The sequence below is a fragment of the Schistocerca gregaria genome, chromosome 5 (genome assembly GCF_023897955.1).
Source record: "Schistocerca gregaria isolate iqSchGreg1 chromosome 5, iqSchGreg1.2, whole genome shotgun sequence".
Classification (NCBI taxonomy): domain Eukaryota; kingdom Metazoa; phylum Arthropoda; class Insecta; order Orthoptera; family Acrididae; genus Schistocerca; species Schistocerca gregaria.
In genome coordinates this window covers 94754977-94776939 of record NC_064924.1, presented here as the reverse complement: position 1 = coordinate 94776939, position 21963 = coordinate 94754977, and the positions used below count along the sequence as shown (strand labels likewise).

Genomic DNA, 21963 nt, shown 5'->3' with positions numbered 1-21963 from the left:
CCCATTTTGTGTGTTTGCCACTTGAATGACATTTACACATTTAAAAATAGTTCCCAGGGCTTGACATCTTTTAAATAGACATTGTATTGAAGAATGACAGTTTTTTAAGTGTATAAATCTGTAGCATTGGCCACTATGAAAGTCTGTAAATGTGATTCTACTGGCAAACACACAAAATGGGGTTGGTGCATAGATGTTTGAACTTAAATACACTTGCCACTGGAGCTCCAGAGAGGGGTTGCTTGCATCTCATTGGCAGCAGTGCAGTTGTTTGCTGCAGGGTCCTCATGCCACAGTGGCGGCTGTAGGAAACATGGCAGCATAACTGGCAGCACTCTTTGTGAAAATGCGGCCAACTGGGTAGCGGGCGATATCGCAAAAACAATCTGGTCTGAAAGGTCTTGGAGACAGTATGTACACAAAGGTGGTAGTAAACTGGAAAGAGACTATCATGAGAAGAAAAATAAACATTCAATGTCATTTAAATCATCTATATTACTAAACTACTGCAATTTAGAATAAATTGAATGTAAAATGACCTGGATTAGTATCCAGATTTTGCCTAACATGTTCATAACAACAAATAATTAAGTAGTTTGCAAAGTATGATAAAAAATAATCATCATACTTTTGAATTTGAGCTTTTTTTTTCTTTTTTTCTTTTTTTTCTTCCTCTACAGTTTTTGCCCTCTACAGCTCCCTCTAGTACCATGGAAGTCATTCCATCATGTCTTAGCAGATGTCCTACCATCCTGTCCCTTCTCCTTATCAGTGTTTTCCACATATTCCTTTCCTCTCCGATTCTGCGTAGAACCTCCTCATTCCTTACCTTATCAGTCCACCTAACTTTCAACATTCGTCTATAGCACCACATCTCAAATGCTTCAATTCTCTTCTGTTCCGGTTTTCCCACAGTCCATGTTTCACTACCATACAATGCTGTACTCCAGACGTACATCCTCAGAAATTTCTTCCTTAAATTAAGGCCGGTATTTGATATTAGTAGACTTCTCTTTGCCAGAAATGCCTTTTTTGCCATAGCGAGTCTGCTTTTGATGTCTTCCTTGCTCCGCCCGTCATTGGTTATTTTACTGCCTAGGTAGCAGAATTCCTTAACTTCTCTGACTTCGTGACCATCAGTCGTGATGTTAAGTTTCTCGCTGTTCTCATTTCTACTGCTTCTCATTACCTTCGTCTTTCTCCGATTTACTCTCAAACCATACTGTGTACTCATTAGACTGTTCATTCCGTTCAGCAGATCATTTAATTCTTCTTCACTTTCACTCAGGATAGCAATGTCATCAGCGAATCGTATCATTGATATCCTTTCACCTTGTATTTTAATTCCACTCCTGAACCTTTCTTTTATTTCCATCATTGCTTCCTTGATGTAAGAGTAGGGGCGAAAGGCTACAGCCTTGTCTTACTCCCCTTAATACGAGCACTTCGTTCTTGATCGTCCAGTCTTATTATTCCCTCTTTGTTGTTTTACATATTGTATATGACCCATCTCTCCCTATAGCTTACCCCTACTTTTTTCAGTATCTTGAACAGCTTGCACCATTTTATATTGTGGAACACTTTGTCCAGCTCGACAAATCCTATGAACGTGTCTTCATTTTTCTTTAGCTTTGCTTCCATTATTAGCCGTAATGTCAGAATTGCCTCTCTCGTGCCTTTACTTTTCCTAAAGCCAAACTGATCGTCACCTAGCGCATTCTCAATTTTCTTTTCCATTCTTCTGTATATTATTCTTGTAAGCAGCTTCGATGCATGAGCTGTTAAGCTGATTGTGCGATAATTCTCACAATTGTCAGTTCTTGCCGTCTTCGGAATTGTGTGGATGATGCTTTTCCGAAAGTCAGATGGTATGTCGCCAGACTCATATATTCTACACAGCAACGTGAATAGTCGTTTTGTTGCCACTTCCCCCAACGATTTTAGAAATTCTGATGGAATGTTATCTATCCCTTCTGCCTTATTTGACCGTAAGTCCTCTAAAGCTCTTTTAAATTCCGATTCTAATACTGGATCCCCTATCTCTTCTAAATCGACTCCTGTTTCTTCTTCTATCACATCAGACAAATCTTCACCCTCGTAGAGGCTTTCAATGTATTCTTTCCACCTATCGGCTCTCTCCTCTGCATTTAACAGTGGAATTCCCGTCGCACTCTTAATGTTACCACCATTGCTTTTAATGTCACCAAAGGTTGTTTTGACTTTCGTGTATGCTGAGTCTGTCCTTCCGACAATCATATATTTTTCAATGTCTTCACATTTTTCCTGCAGCCATTTCGTCTTAGCTTCCCTGCACTTCCTATTTATTTCATTCCTCAGCGACTTGTATTTCTGTATTCCTGATTTTCCCAGAACATGTTTGTATTTCCTCCTTTCATTAATCAACTGAAGTATTTCTTCTGTTACCCATGGTTTCTTCGCAGCTACCTTCTTTGTACCTATGTTTTCCTTCCCAACTTCTGTGATGGCCCTTTTTAGAGATGTCCATTCCTCTTCAACTGTGTTGCCTACTGCGCTATTCCTTATTGCTGATACCTATAGCTTTAGAGAACTTCAAACGTATCTCGTCATTCCTTAGAACTTCCGTATCCCACTTCTTTGCGTATTGATTCTTCCTGAGTAATGTCTTGAACTTCAGCCTACTCTTCATCACTACTATATTATGATCGGAGTCTATATCTGCTCCTGGGTACGCCTTACAATCCAGTATCTGATTTCGGAATCTCTGTCTGACCATGATGTAATCTAATTGAAATCTTCCTGTATCTCCCGGCCTTTTCCAAGTATACCTCCTCCTCTTATGATTCTTGAACAAGGTATTCACTATTACTAGCTGAAACTTGTTACAGAACTCAATTAGTCTTTCTCCTCTTTCATTCCTTGTCCCAAGCCCATATTCTCCTGTAACCTTTTCTTCTACTCCTTCCCCTACAACTGCATTCCAGTCGCCCATGACTATTAGATTTTCGTTCCCCTTTACATACTGCATTACCCTTTCAATATCCTCATACACTTTCTCTATCTGCTCATCTTCAGCTTGCGACGTCGGCATGTATACCTGAACTATCGTTGTCGGTGTTGGTCTGCTGTCGATTCTGATTAGAACAACCCGGTCACTGAACTGTTCACAGTAACACACCCTCTGCCCTACCTTCCTATTCATAACGAATCCTACACCTGTTATACCATTTTCTGCTGCTGTTGATATTACCTGATACTTATCTGACCAGAAATCCTTGTCTTCCTTCCACTTCATTTCACTGACCCCTACTATATTTAGATTGAGCCTTTGCATTTCCCTTTTCAGATTTTCTAGATTCCCTACCACGTTCAAGCTTCTAACATTCCACGCCCTGACTCGTAGAACATTATCCTTTTGTTGATTATTCAATCTTTTTCTCATGGTAACCTCCCCCTTGGCAGTCCCCTCCCGGATATCCGAATGGGGGACTATTCCGGAATCTTTTGGCAATGGAGAGATCATCATGACACTTCTTCAACTGCAGGCCACATGTCCTGTGGATACACGTTACGTGTCTTTAATGCAGTGGTTTCCATTGCCTTCTGCATCCTCATGTCGTTGATCATTGCTGATTCTTCCGCCTTTAGGGGCAATTTCCCACCCCTAGAACAAGAGAGTGCCCTGAACCTCTATCCGCTCCTCCGCCCTCTTTGACAAGGCCGTTGGCAGAATGAGGCTGACTTCTTATGCCGGAAGTCTTCGGCCGCCAATGCTGATTATTTATCAAAATTTAGGCAGTGGTGGGGATTGAACCCAGGACCGAAGATGTTTTGATTATGAATAAAAGATGCTACCCCTAGACCACAGGTGTCAGGTATTGGTATTACCACCAGATAGATATGATATTACTGTTCTGTACTAAGTGCATAGTTACTCACTGTCCCGGTATATACAAAATTCCAGAATTATTTTACATTTACTGCAAAACAGATAACTGTGTCCCAGATTACATGAGAGAGTAATAAAATTAAATAGAAAACCTAAATAGTAACTGATTGCTGCAAAACATTCCTCTGTAGTGTACATAATTTATGGTGTTCTTTACTCCTTTATGGAGAAAACTGTACATTTTGTGGCTGATATTGAGAGATTTCAGGTTAGTACCACAGCAATGGCTTCACTTTAAGGGAGGAGGAGGTGTGTGGTACTACAAACAATCTGTCAGTCATTGAAGGCTATAGTGTACAAAATGTTGACATTTGCAAAAAATAACTATATAAACAGTGGACACTGCTTGGTAATTCGTAACAGAATAAAACTACAGTAATGTTATGGAAAAGATAGATTGCTACTCACTGTAAAGATGATACGTTGAGTTGCAGACAGGCGCAATGAGAAGACAGTTTCACATTGAACTTCTGGCCAAAACCTTCTTCAGAAAGAAACCACACACACATTCACACAAGCAAGCACATATCATTCACACATGACCACTATCTGTGCCTTCTCAGGCCAGGCTGAAACTGAAACTCATTGAAGGTGACAACAATCCATAGTTGGGCGGAGAAATAGGATTGAGGGTACAGGGGGAGTGAGTGCTGCCTGGTGGAGCATGCAAGACTAGGTTGCCAAGTACATCATCAGGAAACTGTGTGAAAAGGAGGGGTGAGGGCAACAGGGAGTGGAAAAGGAGAGGAGCAGATAAGGGGAAAAGACCACACTCTGCCAATGCACCTGCTGGTCTTTTGCCCTCTCTGTTCATCTCCATTTCTTTTCAACCACCTGTTTACCCCCCACCCTCTCCTCCACACCTCTCTCCCCTGCTGCTTCTGATGCTGCCCCTGGAAGCCTTGTCTAGACATTATCTGGTCCCTGCACACTCTGCAAGACCGGGCTCACTTCTCTACCCACCTCCTTCCCCCTCCCCCAACATGGTATCCCTCCTCCTTCCCTGTGTCACTCTCAATTGTTGCTTTCATTTGATGCAGTTACTTTTTGCTCAGAGCAGCTGGAGATAGCAGTCTGAAACTCAGCGTGTCATTTTCACACTGATTAACAATCTATCCTCTTTGGAATACTGTAATCTGGGATTTCCACTGTTTGAGTAACTAGTACTAATTTGTAATTTATGAGTGACATGAAAATACAATTTTCTTCTCCAAACAACACATTCTTTAAGATAATATATAATAAAAAACAAATTTAGTATTTAATGTTAGAAGGTACATAAAAACAGCATTTGGAATTAATTAAAAGTTTATGCCGATTCCCTTTGGAAGTGAAGAAACTATAACTGAGCTTTACAATTAAAGGTGTAATTAGTTATTTGAGAATGCTGTCATGGGAACAGATAATCATTTAGGCATTCTGAAGATTTGCTTTTAGGAAACCTACCTACTTCCTGTTTTATTACCTTAAACTAGTATCCTTCTTCAGAATGTTGTAACTGTTGCATTACTTGCGATAGTTATAACTTTCTGAAGTAGACACTAGGTACCTGAAACCAGTAAAGGAAATAAAATTCATTTTGTGTAACTGGTTACTGATTATTTTAATAAATACAGATACAGTTGATGATGATGGGTAAAATATTAAACTTATGCATTGTTAAGCCTTCCAAATTTATCTTTTTTCAACATAGGACTATACAGCCAAACGGTTGCAAATAACTGAGCTGGAACATTTTATTTCACTTTTGACATTAACATAGCTGCTGTAAATTTTGACGATGGATTTTTAGCAATGCTATTTTACAATTTATCAAAATTTCATTCTGATGAAGACATCCTTAGTAGGTTTCGAAACCTAGGTCAGTGTACCTAACAGTTATTTGCAACCAGTTGGCTGTATAATCATATGTTGAAACTAGTATACTGTTGCTGAGTAACAGCCATGTTTAAAATTATCATCATTTTATTCTCACTCTGTGACAAAGTAGTTAGCAGCTTGAAGGACACTCATGATTATGCATCTCTGAGATCCCTGCCTTGTGTCTCACCCCACTTTCTTCTCTGTCATGGGTCACCTGCGGCCATAGCTACAGTGTAATTTATTATTCTGGGTACAAGAAAAGGGGCTTCCTAGCTTCTTTGAGGTTCGCCATGAGTATGCTTTCAAGATCCCCTTACATTACGAATTCTGATTGTTCAATGAAGAAGAATTACACACCTTGAGGATGATGAATTCCTCATGTACTCCAAATCTGTGGAAGGCAGAGGGAGGGCGGGGGGGGGGGGGGGGGGTGTTCCTATTTCACCTACGAAGGTAGGAGGTGACAGAACTACCATTTTGCTGAGTGTCAATGCAGATAATAATTTGGAGAAAAAAAGAGACTGCAGGTTCTGGAGCAAAGGCTGCCTGCACAAGACAAACCGAGATACAGTGTGCCTTCCTATTATATGATCCTATTCTCTGTGCTCACTATTCAGGCTTGTGATCATGCAAAACAAGTGACTGGGCTTCAGTGACAAAAGCTAGCTACTGCAAAACCAGTGACTTGATGTGCAGTCTCCCCCCATTGACTGTTAAAAGCACTGCTGCCTCAGGAGGCTAATATGAAAGGATTTTGTCGCACTTTACTGAGTCCACTGGGATTTCAGAATTGATTACCTATTCAGTCTATGGCCATGTAAGCCATCGGCAGCTTCTCTGCTTGGGGATTCCTGATCACTTTGGAGATGGAGGGAGGTGCAGGTCACACACACACACACACACACACACACACACACACACACACACAGAGAGAGAGAGAGAGAGAGAGAGAGAGAGAGAGAGAGAGAGAGAGAGAGAGAGAGAGAGAGAGTACTGAACCATGAAATATTGAACATGGTTATACAAACGACATTATTATGTTCTGTTAAACTGTTATTAACTGCGAGGTGGCAAGAGCCTATAGCAAAGTGCATCTGCAATGTAGGTGAAGTTCTTCATATCGAAACTGAATGAGCTGGAAATAGTAGCACTGCAACATTTTAAGGGTTGTCATCCTATGGTAAACTTCCAACCCACAAAAAACAGGACCCTTGCCAACTATATGGAGGGAGGGTGGTTGTAGCCTACCTACCATGACATAGGACAGTGACAACATCTTTCACTGTCAGTCAGATATTACACATTGTGGCTCAGTCCCAATCATCGGAAAGGCAGTCCACAAAATATTCCTATACCTCGATGAGGAAGAAGAAGAAGAAGAAGAAGAAGAAGAAGAAGAGACCATTTAAAACTTAAAGTGCTGTTAACAGTTGTTGCCATTTTGAGTAAATCATCGACTTCTCTCAAAATGACCACAGGCAAAGCTCATTATTTCATGAGTAATAATAATAGTATCACATTTTGTATTGGAATTTTTGTTAAAGGATTTAACTGCATTGAAAATTAAAGGAACTCAAAGGAAAACTGATAACGAAAAAATGAATACAGTGGTGGGGTTTTGATTAACATAGGGTCACAAATATGTAGTCGGATTGCTGGATTATTAATTTTTGCTTCGTTCATGCCCTACAGTTGACACATACATGTGTGTCCAGACACGTGGAGTTACACTAGCTGTGGGATTCATTCTGTGACCACAGAGGATGTTTGTTTTTGTGGTCTTCAGTTCAAAGACTGGTTTGAGCGGCTCTCCATGATACTCTATCCTGTGCAAGCCTCTTCCTCTCCGAGTAACTACTGCAACCTACATCCTTCTGAATCTGATTACTGTATTCATCTCTTGGTCTCCCTCTATGGTTTTTACCATCCACACTTCCCTTGAATACTAAATTGATGATCGATTGATGCTGCAGTGTGTGTCCTACCAAATGGTGCCTCCTTCAAGTCAAGTCAAGTCACAAATTCCTCTTCTCCCCAATTCTATTCAGTACATCCTCATTTGCTACTCGATCTACCCACCAAATCTTCAGCATTGTTCTGTAGCATCACATTTCAAAACCTTCTATTTTCTTCTTGTCTAAACAGTTTATCATCTATGTTCCACTTCCACACATGGCTACTCTCCATACAAATACTTTCAGAAAAGACTTCCTGACACACTCGATGTTAACAAATTTCTCTTCTTCAGAAAAGCTTTTCTTGGCATGCTCAGTCAACATTTTATGTCCTCTATTCTTTGGCCATCATCAGTTATTTTGCTGCTCAGATAGCTTTAAGCATCTCAATTCCTAATCTAATTCCCTCAGTATCACCTGATTTAATTCGACTACACCCCATTATCCTCGTTTTGCTTTTGTTGATGTTCATCTTATATCCTCATTTCAAGATACTGTCCATAGTGTTCAACTGCTGTTCCAAATCCTTTGCTGTCTCTGACAGGATTACAATGTGATCAGCAAATCTCAGTGTTTTTATTTCTGCTCACTGGACTTTAATTCCTACTGCAAATTTTTCTTTTGTTTCCTTTACTGCTTGCTCAATGTCAGGAGTAGGCTACAACCCTGTCTCACTCTCCTCTCAGTTATAGCTTCCCTTTCCTGCCCCTCAACTATTATAACTGCCGTCTGGTTTCTGTGCAAATTGTAAATAGCCTTTTGCTCCCTGTGTTTTACCCCTGCCACCTTTAGAATTTGAAAGAGAGTATCCCAGGCAATATTGTCAAATGCTTTCTCTAAGTCTACAAATTATATAAACATTGGTTTGCCTTTCCTTAACTTATCGTCTATTCAAAGACATAGGATTAGTATTGCCTTGCGTGTTCCTACACTTCTTCAAAATCCAAACTGATTTTCCTTGAGCTCAGCTTCTACGAGTTTTTCCATTTCTCTGTAAAGAATTCATGTCAGTATTTTGCAACCTTGACTTATTAAACTGATAGTTTGGTAATTTTCACATCTGTCGGCACCTGCTGTCTTTGGAATTGGTATTATTATATTCTTCTTGAGGTCTGAGAGTACTTTGCCTGTTGCATACATCTTGATCACCAGATGGAAGAGTTTTGTCATGGTTGGCTCTCCCTAGGCTATCAGTAGTTCTAATGGAATGTTGTCTATTCCCGGAGCCTTTTTGATTTAGGTCTTTCAGTGCTCTGCTAAACTCTTCACGCGGTATCGTATCTCCCATTGCATCTTCATCTACATCCTGTTTTGTTTCCATAATATTGCTCTCAAGTACATCTCCCTTGTATAGATCCTCTATATACTCCTTCCAGCTTTCTGCTTTCCCTTCTTTGCTTAGTACTGGATTTCCATCTGAGATCTTGATGTTCATGCTGGCAGTTCTCTTTTCTCCAGAGGTCTCTTTAATTTTCCTGTAGGTGGCAATCTTACCCCTAGTGATATATGCTTCTACATCCTTACATTTGTCTTCTAGGAATTCCTGCTCAGCTATTTTGCACTTACTGGTGGTCTCATTGTTGAGACGTTTGTATTCCCATTCCTGCTTCATTTACTGATTTTTTTATATTGCCTCCTATCATTAATTAAATTCAATATATCTTGTGTTACCCAAAGATTTCCACTAACCCTTGCCTTTTTACCTGCTTGATATCCTGATGCTTTCAGTATTTCATCTCTCAAAGCTACCCATACTCCTACTACTGTGTTCCTTTCCCCTGCTCTTGTTGGTTGTCCCTAATTCTCCCTCTGAAATTCTCTACAACTTCTGTTTCTTTCAGTTTATCCAGGTCCCATCTACCTAAATTCCTACCTTTTTGCAGTTTCTTCAGTTTAATCTACACTTCATAACCAATAAATTGTGCAAAATTCTACCAGGCGGCTTCCTTTTTCATTCCTTTCCCCAGCCCATATTTATCTGCTATTTTTTCTTCTCTTCCTTTTCCTACTACCGAATTCCAGTCTCCCATGACTTTTAAATTTTCATCTCCTTTGATTATCCAAATAATGTATTTTATCTCATCATTCATTTCTTCAAACTCTTCATAAGCTGCAGAGATAGTTGGCATACAAACTTATACTACTGTGGTGGGTGTGGACTTTGTGTCTATCTTGGCTACCACAATGCATTCACTATGCTGTTTGTAGTAGCTTATCCACATTCCTATTTTTTTTAAATCATTATTAAACCTACTCCTGCATTACCCATAGTTGATTTTGTATTTGTAACTCTGTATTCATCTAACCAAAATTCCTGGTCCTCCTGCTACCAAACTTCACTAATTAGCATTATATCTAACTTTAACCTACGCATTTCCCTTTCCAAATTTTCTAGCCTACCTGCCCAATTAAGGGATCTGACATTCCACACTCCAATCCGTAGAATGCCAGTTATGTTTCTCTTGATAATGATATCCTCTTGAGTACTCGCCACCTGGAGACCTGAATTGGGGGCTATTTTAACTCTGGAATATTTTACCAAAGAGGATGCCACCATCATTTAACCATACAGTAGAGCTGCATGTCCTTGGGGAAAAATTACAGCTGTTGTTTCCCATAGCTTTCAGCCATTCTCAGTACCAGCACGACAAAGCAGTTTTGGTTGATGTTACAAGGCCAGTTCAGTCAATCACCCAAACTGTTCTCATGCAACTACTAAAAAGGCTGCTGCCTCTCTATAGGAACCACACATTTGTCTGGCCTGTCAACAGATACCCCTCCATAGTGTTTGCACCTACAGTATGGCTATCTGTATCACAGAGGCACACAAGCCTCCCCACCAACGGCAAGGTCCATGGTTCATGGGGGAGGGGAAGGGCCATAGAGATGAAGATGAGTAATTTTAACCCACATCCATATTGAACACTGTGGTTCAGACATGAGTTCCTTCTTTAGTGAGAGCACGTTTACCAGGACATATTTTATAGTAGCAATGAAGTGAAAGTTGTAGAAGGTTTCAAATTCTATATTGTGTCTGACTCTTACCTATTCCACCCTGGACTACAGTTTTTTGACCTTATCTAAGCATACTTGACTGTTGGCTAACAGGCAGTGCGAATGGCTAGTCCAGTGTCACACAGTGTAGGGCATGCAGCAAGCTATTTGTTGGCAAAATGTCTGTTTCAGAAGCATATATTTAATGTAATAACCGTGTTCTCTGAGTATATTAGAACTGCTCTTTACTTTATTTGTACATTAAAACAATAAGAATCTCACAGGGAAAATAGCACCAAAGTATTATCACTCAAAAACATGCAGGGTTCTCTCATGGCACATGAAAGTATTTGTGGACAAGAAACTGTTCGAGAATTTGTGATGGCACAGCAAGGAATTTCATGTGCCACTACATTGCCAAATGTGAAAGAAAGAATCTGCCATGTCATATTTTTGCCTTGTAGAGAGAAACATGGCCAAGGAGATGTGACCTAAATTTTAAGTGAAAACAGAACTTAGCGGAAGCCATATTGGATTAAGTGGTATGGAGTTCAACTCCATATTTGGTGGTGACAACCAACTATGGGAGCTTGATCCAGAATACCTTTCTGGTCCATGCAATCATTGTGTGTGAGGTTTGCATGTTTGTGTGAATGAATAGTGTGTGTTTCTCTTTCATTTTCTGACAAAGGCTGTGGCAGAAAGCTTTCATGTAAGTGTCTTTTACTTGTATTCGTCTGCAACTGTCATATTTACAGTAACTAGCAAGCTATCTTTTTCTTACATTGTTAACATTCCAGCCAGGAGTTTCCATTATATGATATACACTTATTTCTCAATTTTATTTTACAAAGATTCTCCGAATATCATAAGCCCACAAGACATTGGATCTACATCTACATCTACATGGCTATTCTGCAATTCACATTTAAGTGCTTGGCAGAGGGTTCATCGAACCACAATCATACTATTTCTCTACTATTCCACTCCCGAACAGCGAGCGGGAAAAACGAACACCTAAACCTTTCTGTTCGAGCTCTGATTTCTCTTATTTTATTTTGATGATCATTCCTACCTATGTAGGTTGGGCTCAACAAAATATTTTCGCATTCGGAAGAGAAAGTTGGTGACTGAAATTTCGTAAAAAGGTCTCGCCGCGACGAAAAACGTCTATGCTGTAATGACTTCCATCCCAACTCGTGTATCATATCTGCCACACTCTCTCCCCTATAACGCGATAATACAAAACGAGCTGCCCTTCTTTGCACCCTCTCGATGTCCTCCGTCAATCCCACTTGGTAAGGATCCCACACCGCGCAGCAATATTCTAACAGAGGACGAACGAGTGTAGTGTAAGCTGTCTCTTTAGTGGACTTGTTGCATCTTCTAAGTATCCTGCCAATGAAACGCAACCTTTGGCTCGCCTTCCCGACAATATCATCTATGTGGTCCTTCCAACTGAAGTTGTTCATAATTTTAACACCAAGGTACTTAGTTGAATTGACAGCCTCGAGAATTGTACTATTTATCGAGTAATCGAATTCCAACGGATTTCTTTTGGAACTCATGTGGATCATCTCACACTTTTCGTTATTTAGCGTCAACTGCCACCTGACACACCATACAGCAATCTTTTCTAAATCGCTTTGCAGCTGATACTGGTCTTCGGATGACCTTACTAGACGGTAAATTACAGCATCATCTGTGAACAACCTAAGAGAACTGCTCAGATTGGATGGCTTCATGTTTGTATCTTGCTGGTATCTATCTTTTTCGATATTGGCTAATAGCTTCAAAAAAATATCCTCGTCCCTTCAAACAAAATTACAAAACTAATCTCAATCTCCAACCATGTGTGAGGAATTACATTACATCAGAGTGATGGAAGCTAATACCACATCGAGATTATGGGTGTGATGCATGCACAAACTGACATTGGACAATATACTTTAACTGTATCCAATTTAAAACCGAAGATGTGATGAAGATTCAATTGGGTTAATGACTAACCTGTACTAGTATGTATCACAGATTGTTATTTAGTATTTGTACTGTTTCTCTAAGAGCAATTCATTGTTCACGCCATCAAAAGTTTCAGAATCTTCTTCGTGAACTCCTTCGCTTTGTTTTGATGATCGCTGACAGAGTTAACACAACTATTTTACATGCACCCATATTTGTGAACAAACTGTGTGATGAGTGTGCCAGATGCATTTGGTAGCTGCTACTGGAGAGTGCTGTGACTGTAAATCACAATGAGTAGCATGTTTCATGAGATACAGTAGTTAATTTTCAGAACATGCAGCAGCCTCAACTGGCACCATGCCTGCTGTTCTTTGCAGTGCTAGACACATCCCATGTGAGGACTGCTTGTAGGCCTACAGCTCAGGGGTTAGCAGTGCCTGCTTGGGGAGCTGTCACACACATCTCCAAGTAAACTTACAGCAAATTCTACTCTGTGTCTCTTGGCCATTATGACACTGATGTGGTTTTTGTACTTTTAATGCACACATTTTAGACATATTATCTCATTATTGTGTTATTATTTTATAAAGAACCTCAATAAACATGTAACTGAAGACCTTAATACCAATCATTATTTTATGGTGCAATGTCCTTATTTTTACTTCTTAAAATTTATATGGTGCATCTTTCTATTGTGATATGTTCGATTTGGAAAAGTATGTGCCATATTTTTGTGTTTGTCTTTTGTTGACATTTCTCAGTCTCCTCAAGAAATCTACTGCTGTTTGACACTAGTAATTGTTGCAGATATGGTTCGCCAGTTGACACCTTCAACCCCTTATGAGTTGCAACTCCTGCACGACATCTGCAGCCAACAGCGCCGCATGTCCAGCCCGTCAGCTAGTCCTGCTGTTTCCCCTCAGCCATATGCCGTAAGTTCACAACCTGAGAGTCGGTCACCTACAGTAAATGCTGGGCATTTGGAAGCTTGTATCCTACAAAAGAGAAACAATGAAAAAATACCATTGTTACACATGAGTTAAGAAAACTGTAAAATTATGAGACAGAATTGTTGGCTGGTAATTAAAGAGGCGAAGTGTTTTGTACTGTTGATAGACACATGTAAAAGTGTTGACACAATCCTGGCTTTCACAACTGCTAGTTCCTTCCTCAGAGAGAAGAGAGGGATATGTTGGGAAAGATTAAAAAAGAAAGAACTACATGTAAATCCCTCTCATCCTGTGGTCTGACTAACCTGACCTTCCCTTTTTAACCTCTGCCTAATCCATCCCTTTCTGAGGAAGCAACTAACAGCATCGAATGCTAGGATTGTGCTGTCACTTTTACTTTAACAAATGTCTGTTGGGAGCATTAATCATTTCACCTCCTGAGGGAGAAGTGCTGACTGGCAATTATGGCTTACTATTTATTGTTATACTTCATTAATTTGAATCTGAATTGGAAAATGAATGGAATAATTATGTAGGTAGAATGAGGTTTTCACTCTGCAGCAGGGTGTGTGCTGATATGAAACTTCCCGGCAGATTAAAACTGTGTTTCGGACTGAGACTCTAACTTGGGACTTTTGCCTTTCGTGGGCAAGTGCTGTACCAACTGAGCTATCCAAGCACGACTCATGACCCGTCCTCACAGCCTGTCAAGCGGTGAGGATAACAGATAGTGGACATTACATATTAGTGTGTGACAGGTTGAGAATTTGGGCAGGATGGAAAGCATTCTAGGATAGCCAAAGCAGTTAAGACTATCATTCATGTAAAGTGGGAAATCAGGGTTCGAGCCCCAGTCTGGCACAAATTTTCACTTGTTGCCATTGAAGTTATTTAAATGTTCAGTTGTGGCTGATGTTTGTATTTTTCTTATGTCATGTATATGTAAGGCTACTGAATCATAAATGTTGCCTGTTCTTTTGTACGTTGACGGTGTTCCAAGTGTTGCAGTGCAGGCTGTATATATTGCAGGATGCTGAAACATTGCAGGTAAGTTCATGAATCAGTGTGCTCATGGATTATGCTGAAAAAGTAATAGTTCCACTTTCTGCCACCAGGTGAAAATATGGCTGTGTAAGCAGCCAGAATGTGGCGTGGATGTAGGAAAAGGGGAGGAATGATCAATCACATGGTTATGGTGGTTCTGGCATGTTTATTAGGATATGGTCACAAGTTACAATATGTGTACTGTGCAGTCTCTCAATTGAGCAGTTTGCTGCGTCTGTAACAGGGCATGGTGAACAGTGTAATCAGAGAAATATATCATATGCCATTCTTCAGATCAGGAAGGGCCCAGATACATCCCTGATAAACACAATGTTTTAGATATCCCCACAACCAGAAGTCTCAAGGATTTGCCTAGAGATGATGTGGTCTTTCCAAAGATTAAATTAGATTAAATTAGATTAGTTTTTCGTTCCATAGATCCATGCTGAGAAGATCCTCATGGATGTGGAATATGTCAAACTTTTTTTAAAGCTGAAATAACAATACTGATTACTGATAGTATGAGTATATACAATACATCATTTTTTAAGCTGAAATAACAATACTAATAGTATTAGTGTATACAGTACATCATTTGTTTATATTAAATAATTCATCAATGGAGTCGGCCACTAGTAAGTCTTTCAGGCTCCTTTTAAACTGATTTTTATTTGTAAATAAATTTTTTATGTTTCCTGGCAAATTATAGAAGATGAGTGTTCCTGAGTGGTGGACCCCTTTTTGAATTAAAGTAAGTGCTTTGAAGTCCTTGTGCAGATCATTTTTGTTCCTGGTATTGTATGTATGAACAGAGCTGTTTGTTGGAAAAAGAGTCAGTATAATCATAGCGTGTAGGCTTTCACGGCCGGTGTCTTCAGTAATTAAAACTTCCGGGCCAAGAGGCTGTGGTCCAATAGTAGAAATACTTCTCCCTGACATTACGTTGCCAGCTGAGGGCAACATCATCTGAGGTGAGTCTACAACTGGCTGCTAGGCCGTGGAGGTCTTGTTTATATAGAGCGCGTAGAGGGCGCCACCACTCGTCACGTGCTGTCAACAGTAAAACTATCTCTGGCTGGTGTCATTACTCTCGATCGAAGGTAATCGATTGTCACACCTTGGGTACAAAGTCGATCGCCATATCTTATCTAATTTCAAACCTTCTTCTTTCCTGTTAAAATTATTGTGGTGTTTAAAAATCTCTACAGCTTCTCTATACAAACGTGCATAATAATGCGATCTCTTAGCTAGCACAGTCGTCTTACTAAATTTTATTTCATGGTCACCGTTTGAAAAACATGTTCCGCTACAGCCGATTTGTCTGTGGGTCCCAGTCGACAGTTCCTTTTATGTTCAGTTAGGCGAGTGTTGATACTTCTTTTTGTGGTTCCAATGTAAATCTTTCCACAACTATACGGAATCTTATAGACACCAGAAGTAGCTAAAGGGTGTCGTGCATCTTTCGCCGATCTTAAGCATTCACTAATCTTCTTGATGGGTCTGAAGATTGTTTCAATTCTGAACTTGGCCAGCACTTTCCCGATACGGTCCGTAATATTGTGGCTGAATGGAAGAAAATCTTTCCCCAACGATGGTTGTTGTTGTTGCACATTTTCGGACATTTTTCTTCTGGGATGGAGTGTTCTATCTATCTCCTTGCCAGCGTACCCATTTTTCTGGAAAGCGGTTCGCAAGTGGTTTAGTTCCTCTTGCAAATAAGCTGGCTCACAGATTTTATTAGCAATGTCCACCAATGTCTTCATAATACCTCTCTTCTGCCTGGGATGATGGTTCGAATCCTTATGAAGATAACGATCGGTATGCATATCTTTTCTGTAGACTTAGTGACCCAGAGTCCCATCTGCTCATTTAATTACTGAGACGTCCATATGGAAACACGGTGAAGAAGAACTGAACCGTTTTTTGAAGCATTTGAATAACAACAATTCAAAAATACAATTCACTATGGAGACAGAAAGTAATGGACAGATTAATTTTTTGGACGTCTCAGTAATTAAACGAGCAGATGGGACTCTGGGTCACAAAGTCTACAGAAAAGATATGCATACCGACCGTTATCTTCATAAGGATTCGAACCATTATCCCAGGCAGAAGAGAGGTATTATCAAGACATTGGTGGACAGGACTAATAAAATCTGTGAGCCAGCTTATTTGCAAGAGGAACTAAACCACTTGCAAACCGCTTTCCAGAAAAATGGATACGCTGGCAAGGAGATAGATAGAACACTCCATCCCAGAAGAAAAATGTCCGAAAACGTGCAACAACAACAACCATCGTTGGGGAAAGTTTTTCTTCCATTCATCCACAATATTACGGACCGTATCAGGAAAGTGCTGGCCAAGTTCAGAATTGAAACAATCTTCAGACCCACCAAGAAGATTAGTGAATGCTTAAGATCGGCGAAAGATGCACGACACTCTTTAGCTACTCCTGGTGTGTATAAGATTCCGTGTAGTTGTGGGAAGGTTTACATTGGAACCACAAAAAGAAGTATCAACACTCGCCTAACTGAACATAAAAGGAACTGTCAACTGGGACCCACAGACAAATCGGCTGTAGCAGAACATGTTTTTCAAACGTGTGACCATGAAATAAAATTTAGAGAGAGGAGTGTGCTAGCTAAGACATCACATTATTATGCACTATGTATAGAGAGGCTGTAGAGATTTTTAAACACCACAATAATTTTAACAGGAAGGAAGAAGGTTTGAAATTAGATAAGATATAGCGATCGACTTTGTACCCAAGGTGTGACAATCGATTACCTTCGATTGAGAGTAATGACGCCATCCAGATATAGTTTTACTGTTGACAGCACGTGACGAGTAGTGGCGCCCTCTACGCGCTCTATATAAACAGGACCTCCACAGCCTAGCAGCCAGTCGTAGACTCACCTCACATGATGTTGCCCTCAGCTGGCAACGAAATGTCAAGGAGAAGTATTTCTACTATTGGACCACAGCCTCTTAGCCCGAAAGTTTTAATTACTGAGAGTCAGTATAAATTTTAAAACTGAATAAATCATGGAATAATGTAGATAGAGAGGTACAAATTGCCAGATATACTTGGAATGACATGGGGTTTTATTAGAACCAAAAAAAAATACAAACGTCCAAAAAATGTCCGACAGATAGCGCTTCATCTGATCAGAATAGCAATAATTAGCATAACAAAGTAAGACAATGCAAAGATGATATTCTTTACAGGAAATGCTCAATATGTCCACCAGCATCCCTCAACAATAGTTGAAGTCGAGGAATAACATTGTGAACAGCACTGTAAAGCATGTCTGGAGCTATGGAGAGGCATTGGCATCGGAGCATGTGTGTCAATTTTTAGCTCTCTATCTACATTTTTCCGTGATTTATTAAGTTTTCAAATTTATACTGACTTTTTGATCACCCGGTATTATTTAGGACAAATTTTATTGAGGAGTAAATACACTGAGAGGCAGTAGTTAGTATACCCAGTTCTTCGAAGAGGTTTCTACAGGAGGTCCTTGAATTTTCTCCACAAATAATAAATATTACACGCTTTTGGGCTCTGAAATTTTTGTTTGACTTGAAGAGTTACCCCAAAATATTATACCATATGACAATATGGAATGAAAGTAGGCAAAAGTATGCAAACTTTTTCATTTTTATGTCGCCTGTGTCTGCTAACACTCGAATTGCAAATACAGATTTGTTAAGGCATTCCTGCAGTTTTGTGGTGTTCTCCTCCCAACTGAATTTATTATCAAGTTGTAATCCCAGGAATTTAAGACTGTCATCCTCTTCTATCTGCTCTTCTTCATACTTTATGCATATGCTGGTTGGAAACCTCCTACTGGTTCTGAATTGCATGTAGTGAGTCTTTTCAAAGTTTAATGTCAGTGAGTTGGCTTTAAACCATTTATTAATATCCATGAATATATCATTAGCAGATATTTCTAGAACTACACTCGACATACTATTTATTGCAATACTCTTGTTTCATCTGCAAACAAAATGAACTCTGCTTCTGGCAGTGTAACTGATGAGAGATCATTAATGTACACTAGAAAAAGCAATGGCCCTAAGATGGATCCTTCTGGGACACCACATGTAATTTTTTCCCATTCTAATGATGACTGATGACTTAATTCACTAGTCCCTTGCACTGACACCCTTTGTTTTCTGTTGGCGAGGTATGACTTGAACTGTTGTGCAGCACTGCCCGTAACACCATAGAATTCTAATTTATTTAAAAGGATGTTGTGGTTCACACAATCAAATGCCTTTGACAAATCACAGAAAATACCTGCTGCTTGTAATTTGTTATTTAATGAATGAAGTACATTTTCACTGTAGGTGTAAATAGCCTTCTTGATATCAGAACCTTTCATAAATCCAAACTGTGTTCTTGATAATATGTTGTTTGTGGTCAGAGGATTGAGAAGCTGCCTATACATTACTTTTTCTAATATTTTGAGAATGCTGTTAGAAGTGAAATCGGTCTGTAGTTTGATGGTATCTCTTTATCCCTTTTCTTGAATAGTGGCTTAACATCTGCATATTTTAGCCAGCCAGGAAATGTCCCAGTTATAATTGACTAGTTACACAAGTAACTTAAAATTGTACTAAACTCACAAAAACATGCCTTAATTAACTTTGTTGATATTTCATTGTAACCACTAGAATGCTTCGTTTTTAGAGATTTTGTTATGGAAGTTATTTCTTTTGGTGAAGTGAGTGGCATATTCATGTACCTGAAACTATTTGTAAAGTCTAGTTTCAGATATTCAAGGGCATTATTTACTGATCCTGCCAATCTCATTCTATCAGTAACAGATATAAAGTACTTGTTAAATAGATTTGCCACACTATGCCCATCGGTTACTAATGTGTCATAAACCCTTAATGCTGTTTGCTCCTGTTCCTTTCTGGTTCTAACAGTTTCCTCTTTCACTATATCCCATATTGTTTTTATTTTGTTCCCTGACATTGCTATCTTCTTCTCGTAGTGCATTTGTTTAGATGTCTGAATTACTTTTTTTAAAAAATATTTTACAATACTCCTTGTATTTAGCTAAATTATCAGCATTGGAGCTATTCTTGGTCGACAGATACATTTTCCTTTTTGTCTTACAGGAAATCTTTATTCCTTGTGTAATCCATGGTTTTATTATAGACTTCTGTTTAATTTGAGTAACTTGTAGAGGAAAACAGTTTTCAAACATGGTACTGACATTATTCATGAATGTGTTAATATTTTTCATTCATGTCATCATCACTATAAACATCTTTCCAGTTCATATCTTTGAGCATTTTTCTAAAACACTCAATTTTTGGTTGATTGATTACTCTCCTGTACTCAGATTTAGCAGTCTTGATAATCTGCTTAGAATTTACATCTAAAACAAGGAGCTGCATGTCATGATCTGACAGTCCATTTATTACAGGTTTTATGGTATGATTTTGTTCCTTTGATTTGTCTGTAAAAACATTATCAATGGCTGTCGAGGATTTAGTGATCCTAGTTGGAAAGTTTCCAGTGTGTGTTAGTTTGAAAGACAACATTACTAACTGCAGTAAATGTTTACTAGAAGATTGCATTAGAAAATCTGTGTTAAAGTGGCCAGCAATCAAAATTTCTTTGTTTCTTCATGTTAAATAACCCAAAAGAGCTTCTAGATTATTTATGAAGAGATTAGAATTTCCTGCAGGTGCTTGGTAAATAGTTACTATTACATAGGATCTGTTATGGAACCCTACTTCTGTTGCACATGCTTCTAGATGCTGCTCTAAACAGAATTTATTAATAATAATGTTCTTGAATTTATGGCAGTTTTTAATAAATGTGGTAACTTCTCCTCCATCCATATCTATTCTGTAGAAGTAGGAAGCTAGCTTAAATCCTGAAATGTCTATACCAGTGGTCACTTGATGTTCAGAGAGGCAGGTTATGTCAATTTCGTAAGATGAATTCATTTCATCAATTTCTTTCTGAATCCCGGAATGTTCTGGTGTAATAAAGATAACTGAAACTGCATAATAATGGAATAATAACTGCTTTGGCGAAGATGAACTGGCAGTTTCTGATTACTTTCTGTATGCTAAAATCTGGCTTCTGTTCATCTGTTTTTTCAAACTGAGTGTGTCTGCCAACCTCTCTTAAAACTTGTTTTCTTTCCCCCTTGCCTATCCTAAAAAAGGCATCCCTCTTGTACTAGTGACCACTGGTATTTTACCACTTGTGACAGTGTCCCCCCATAAGTTTTCTGCAATCAACCCAGACAGTTTTCCCTTCCCATTCCTATTGAGGTGAAGGCTATGTCTAGTGTAGTCCCACCTATCGATAGCATTCACAGGAATCAAACCAATATGGGACCCTGTATCCATCCTAAGCAGCCACTCCAACTCCAAGTTCACTCTCCCAACAGAAGAGTTCAAATGAGGCCGATCATGGCATCTCAACACAAATCCCACACTCGTGTGCTTCGTTGCTTGCTGATGCTTTCTTGAAACAAATCTTTCACCTTAGTTTGCACAAATATAATGGAATGGACATAGTTGCATTCTTGCAAAGCTGGAATCACATGTTGTACATGTAGGTCATTATAATGTGTATGTCACTGTGCATGTAATAGGTCCATGAGGTGTTGTCTCCTTGGGGGGGGGGGGGACCTAAACTAAACTCCACCCAAACAGGACATGAAGACTCAACAGTACTGACCTGTTGCTGTGTCATCCTCATCCCACAGACATCACTGGATATGGAGTGGCCTGTGGTTAGCACACCACTCTCCCGGCCTTATGTCAGTTTATGAGACCGGAGTCTCTATTCCTCAATCAAATAGCTCCTCAGTTTGCCTCACAGGGGCTGATTGCTGCACCTCACTTGTTAAGCAGGCTGGATAGTCATCCAAAAAAGTACTAGCCCAGCCTGAGAGTGCTTAACTTCAGTAATATGATGGGAACCAGTGTTACCACTGCGGCAAGGCCATTTGAAGAAAAACCAACTGATAATGAAGGAGGTGGTTTCACAAGCTCCACACACTCACATTAACTGTGTGCAATGGATGTTCCTGTACATTTGGCAGAGTAGAACCTCCTCATATATGACAGTTCTGTTCATTCACATCACCTTGCAAAGTAAAATGTATCTCGTCTGTTCAAACTGTATTCTGTGGCCACATTTCATCCATTCCCATGTGTGTGTATATTTATTATTATTATCATTAATTCCCCATTGAGGAGAGCGTTAAAACACAATCAATAT

The 21963-nt window shown here is 39.4% G+C and overlaps 1 protein-coding gene across 1 annotated transcript in view; it reads left to right on the top strand.

Moving 5' to 3' along the window:
• LOC126272253 (interleukin-1 receptor-associated kinase 1-like) overlaps window positions 1-21963 on the top strand; it is a 152706-nt gene that overhangs the window by 98732 nt on the left and 32011 nt on the right. Inside the window, exon 11 of the mRNA XM_049974967.1 lies at window positions 13513-13637. Within this exon, the coding sequence (XP_049830924.1) occupies window positions 13513-13637 (125 nt within the window). The remainder of the gene's footprint in view (window positions 1-13512; window positions 13638-21963) is intronic.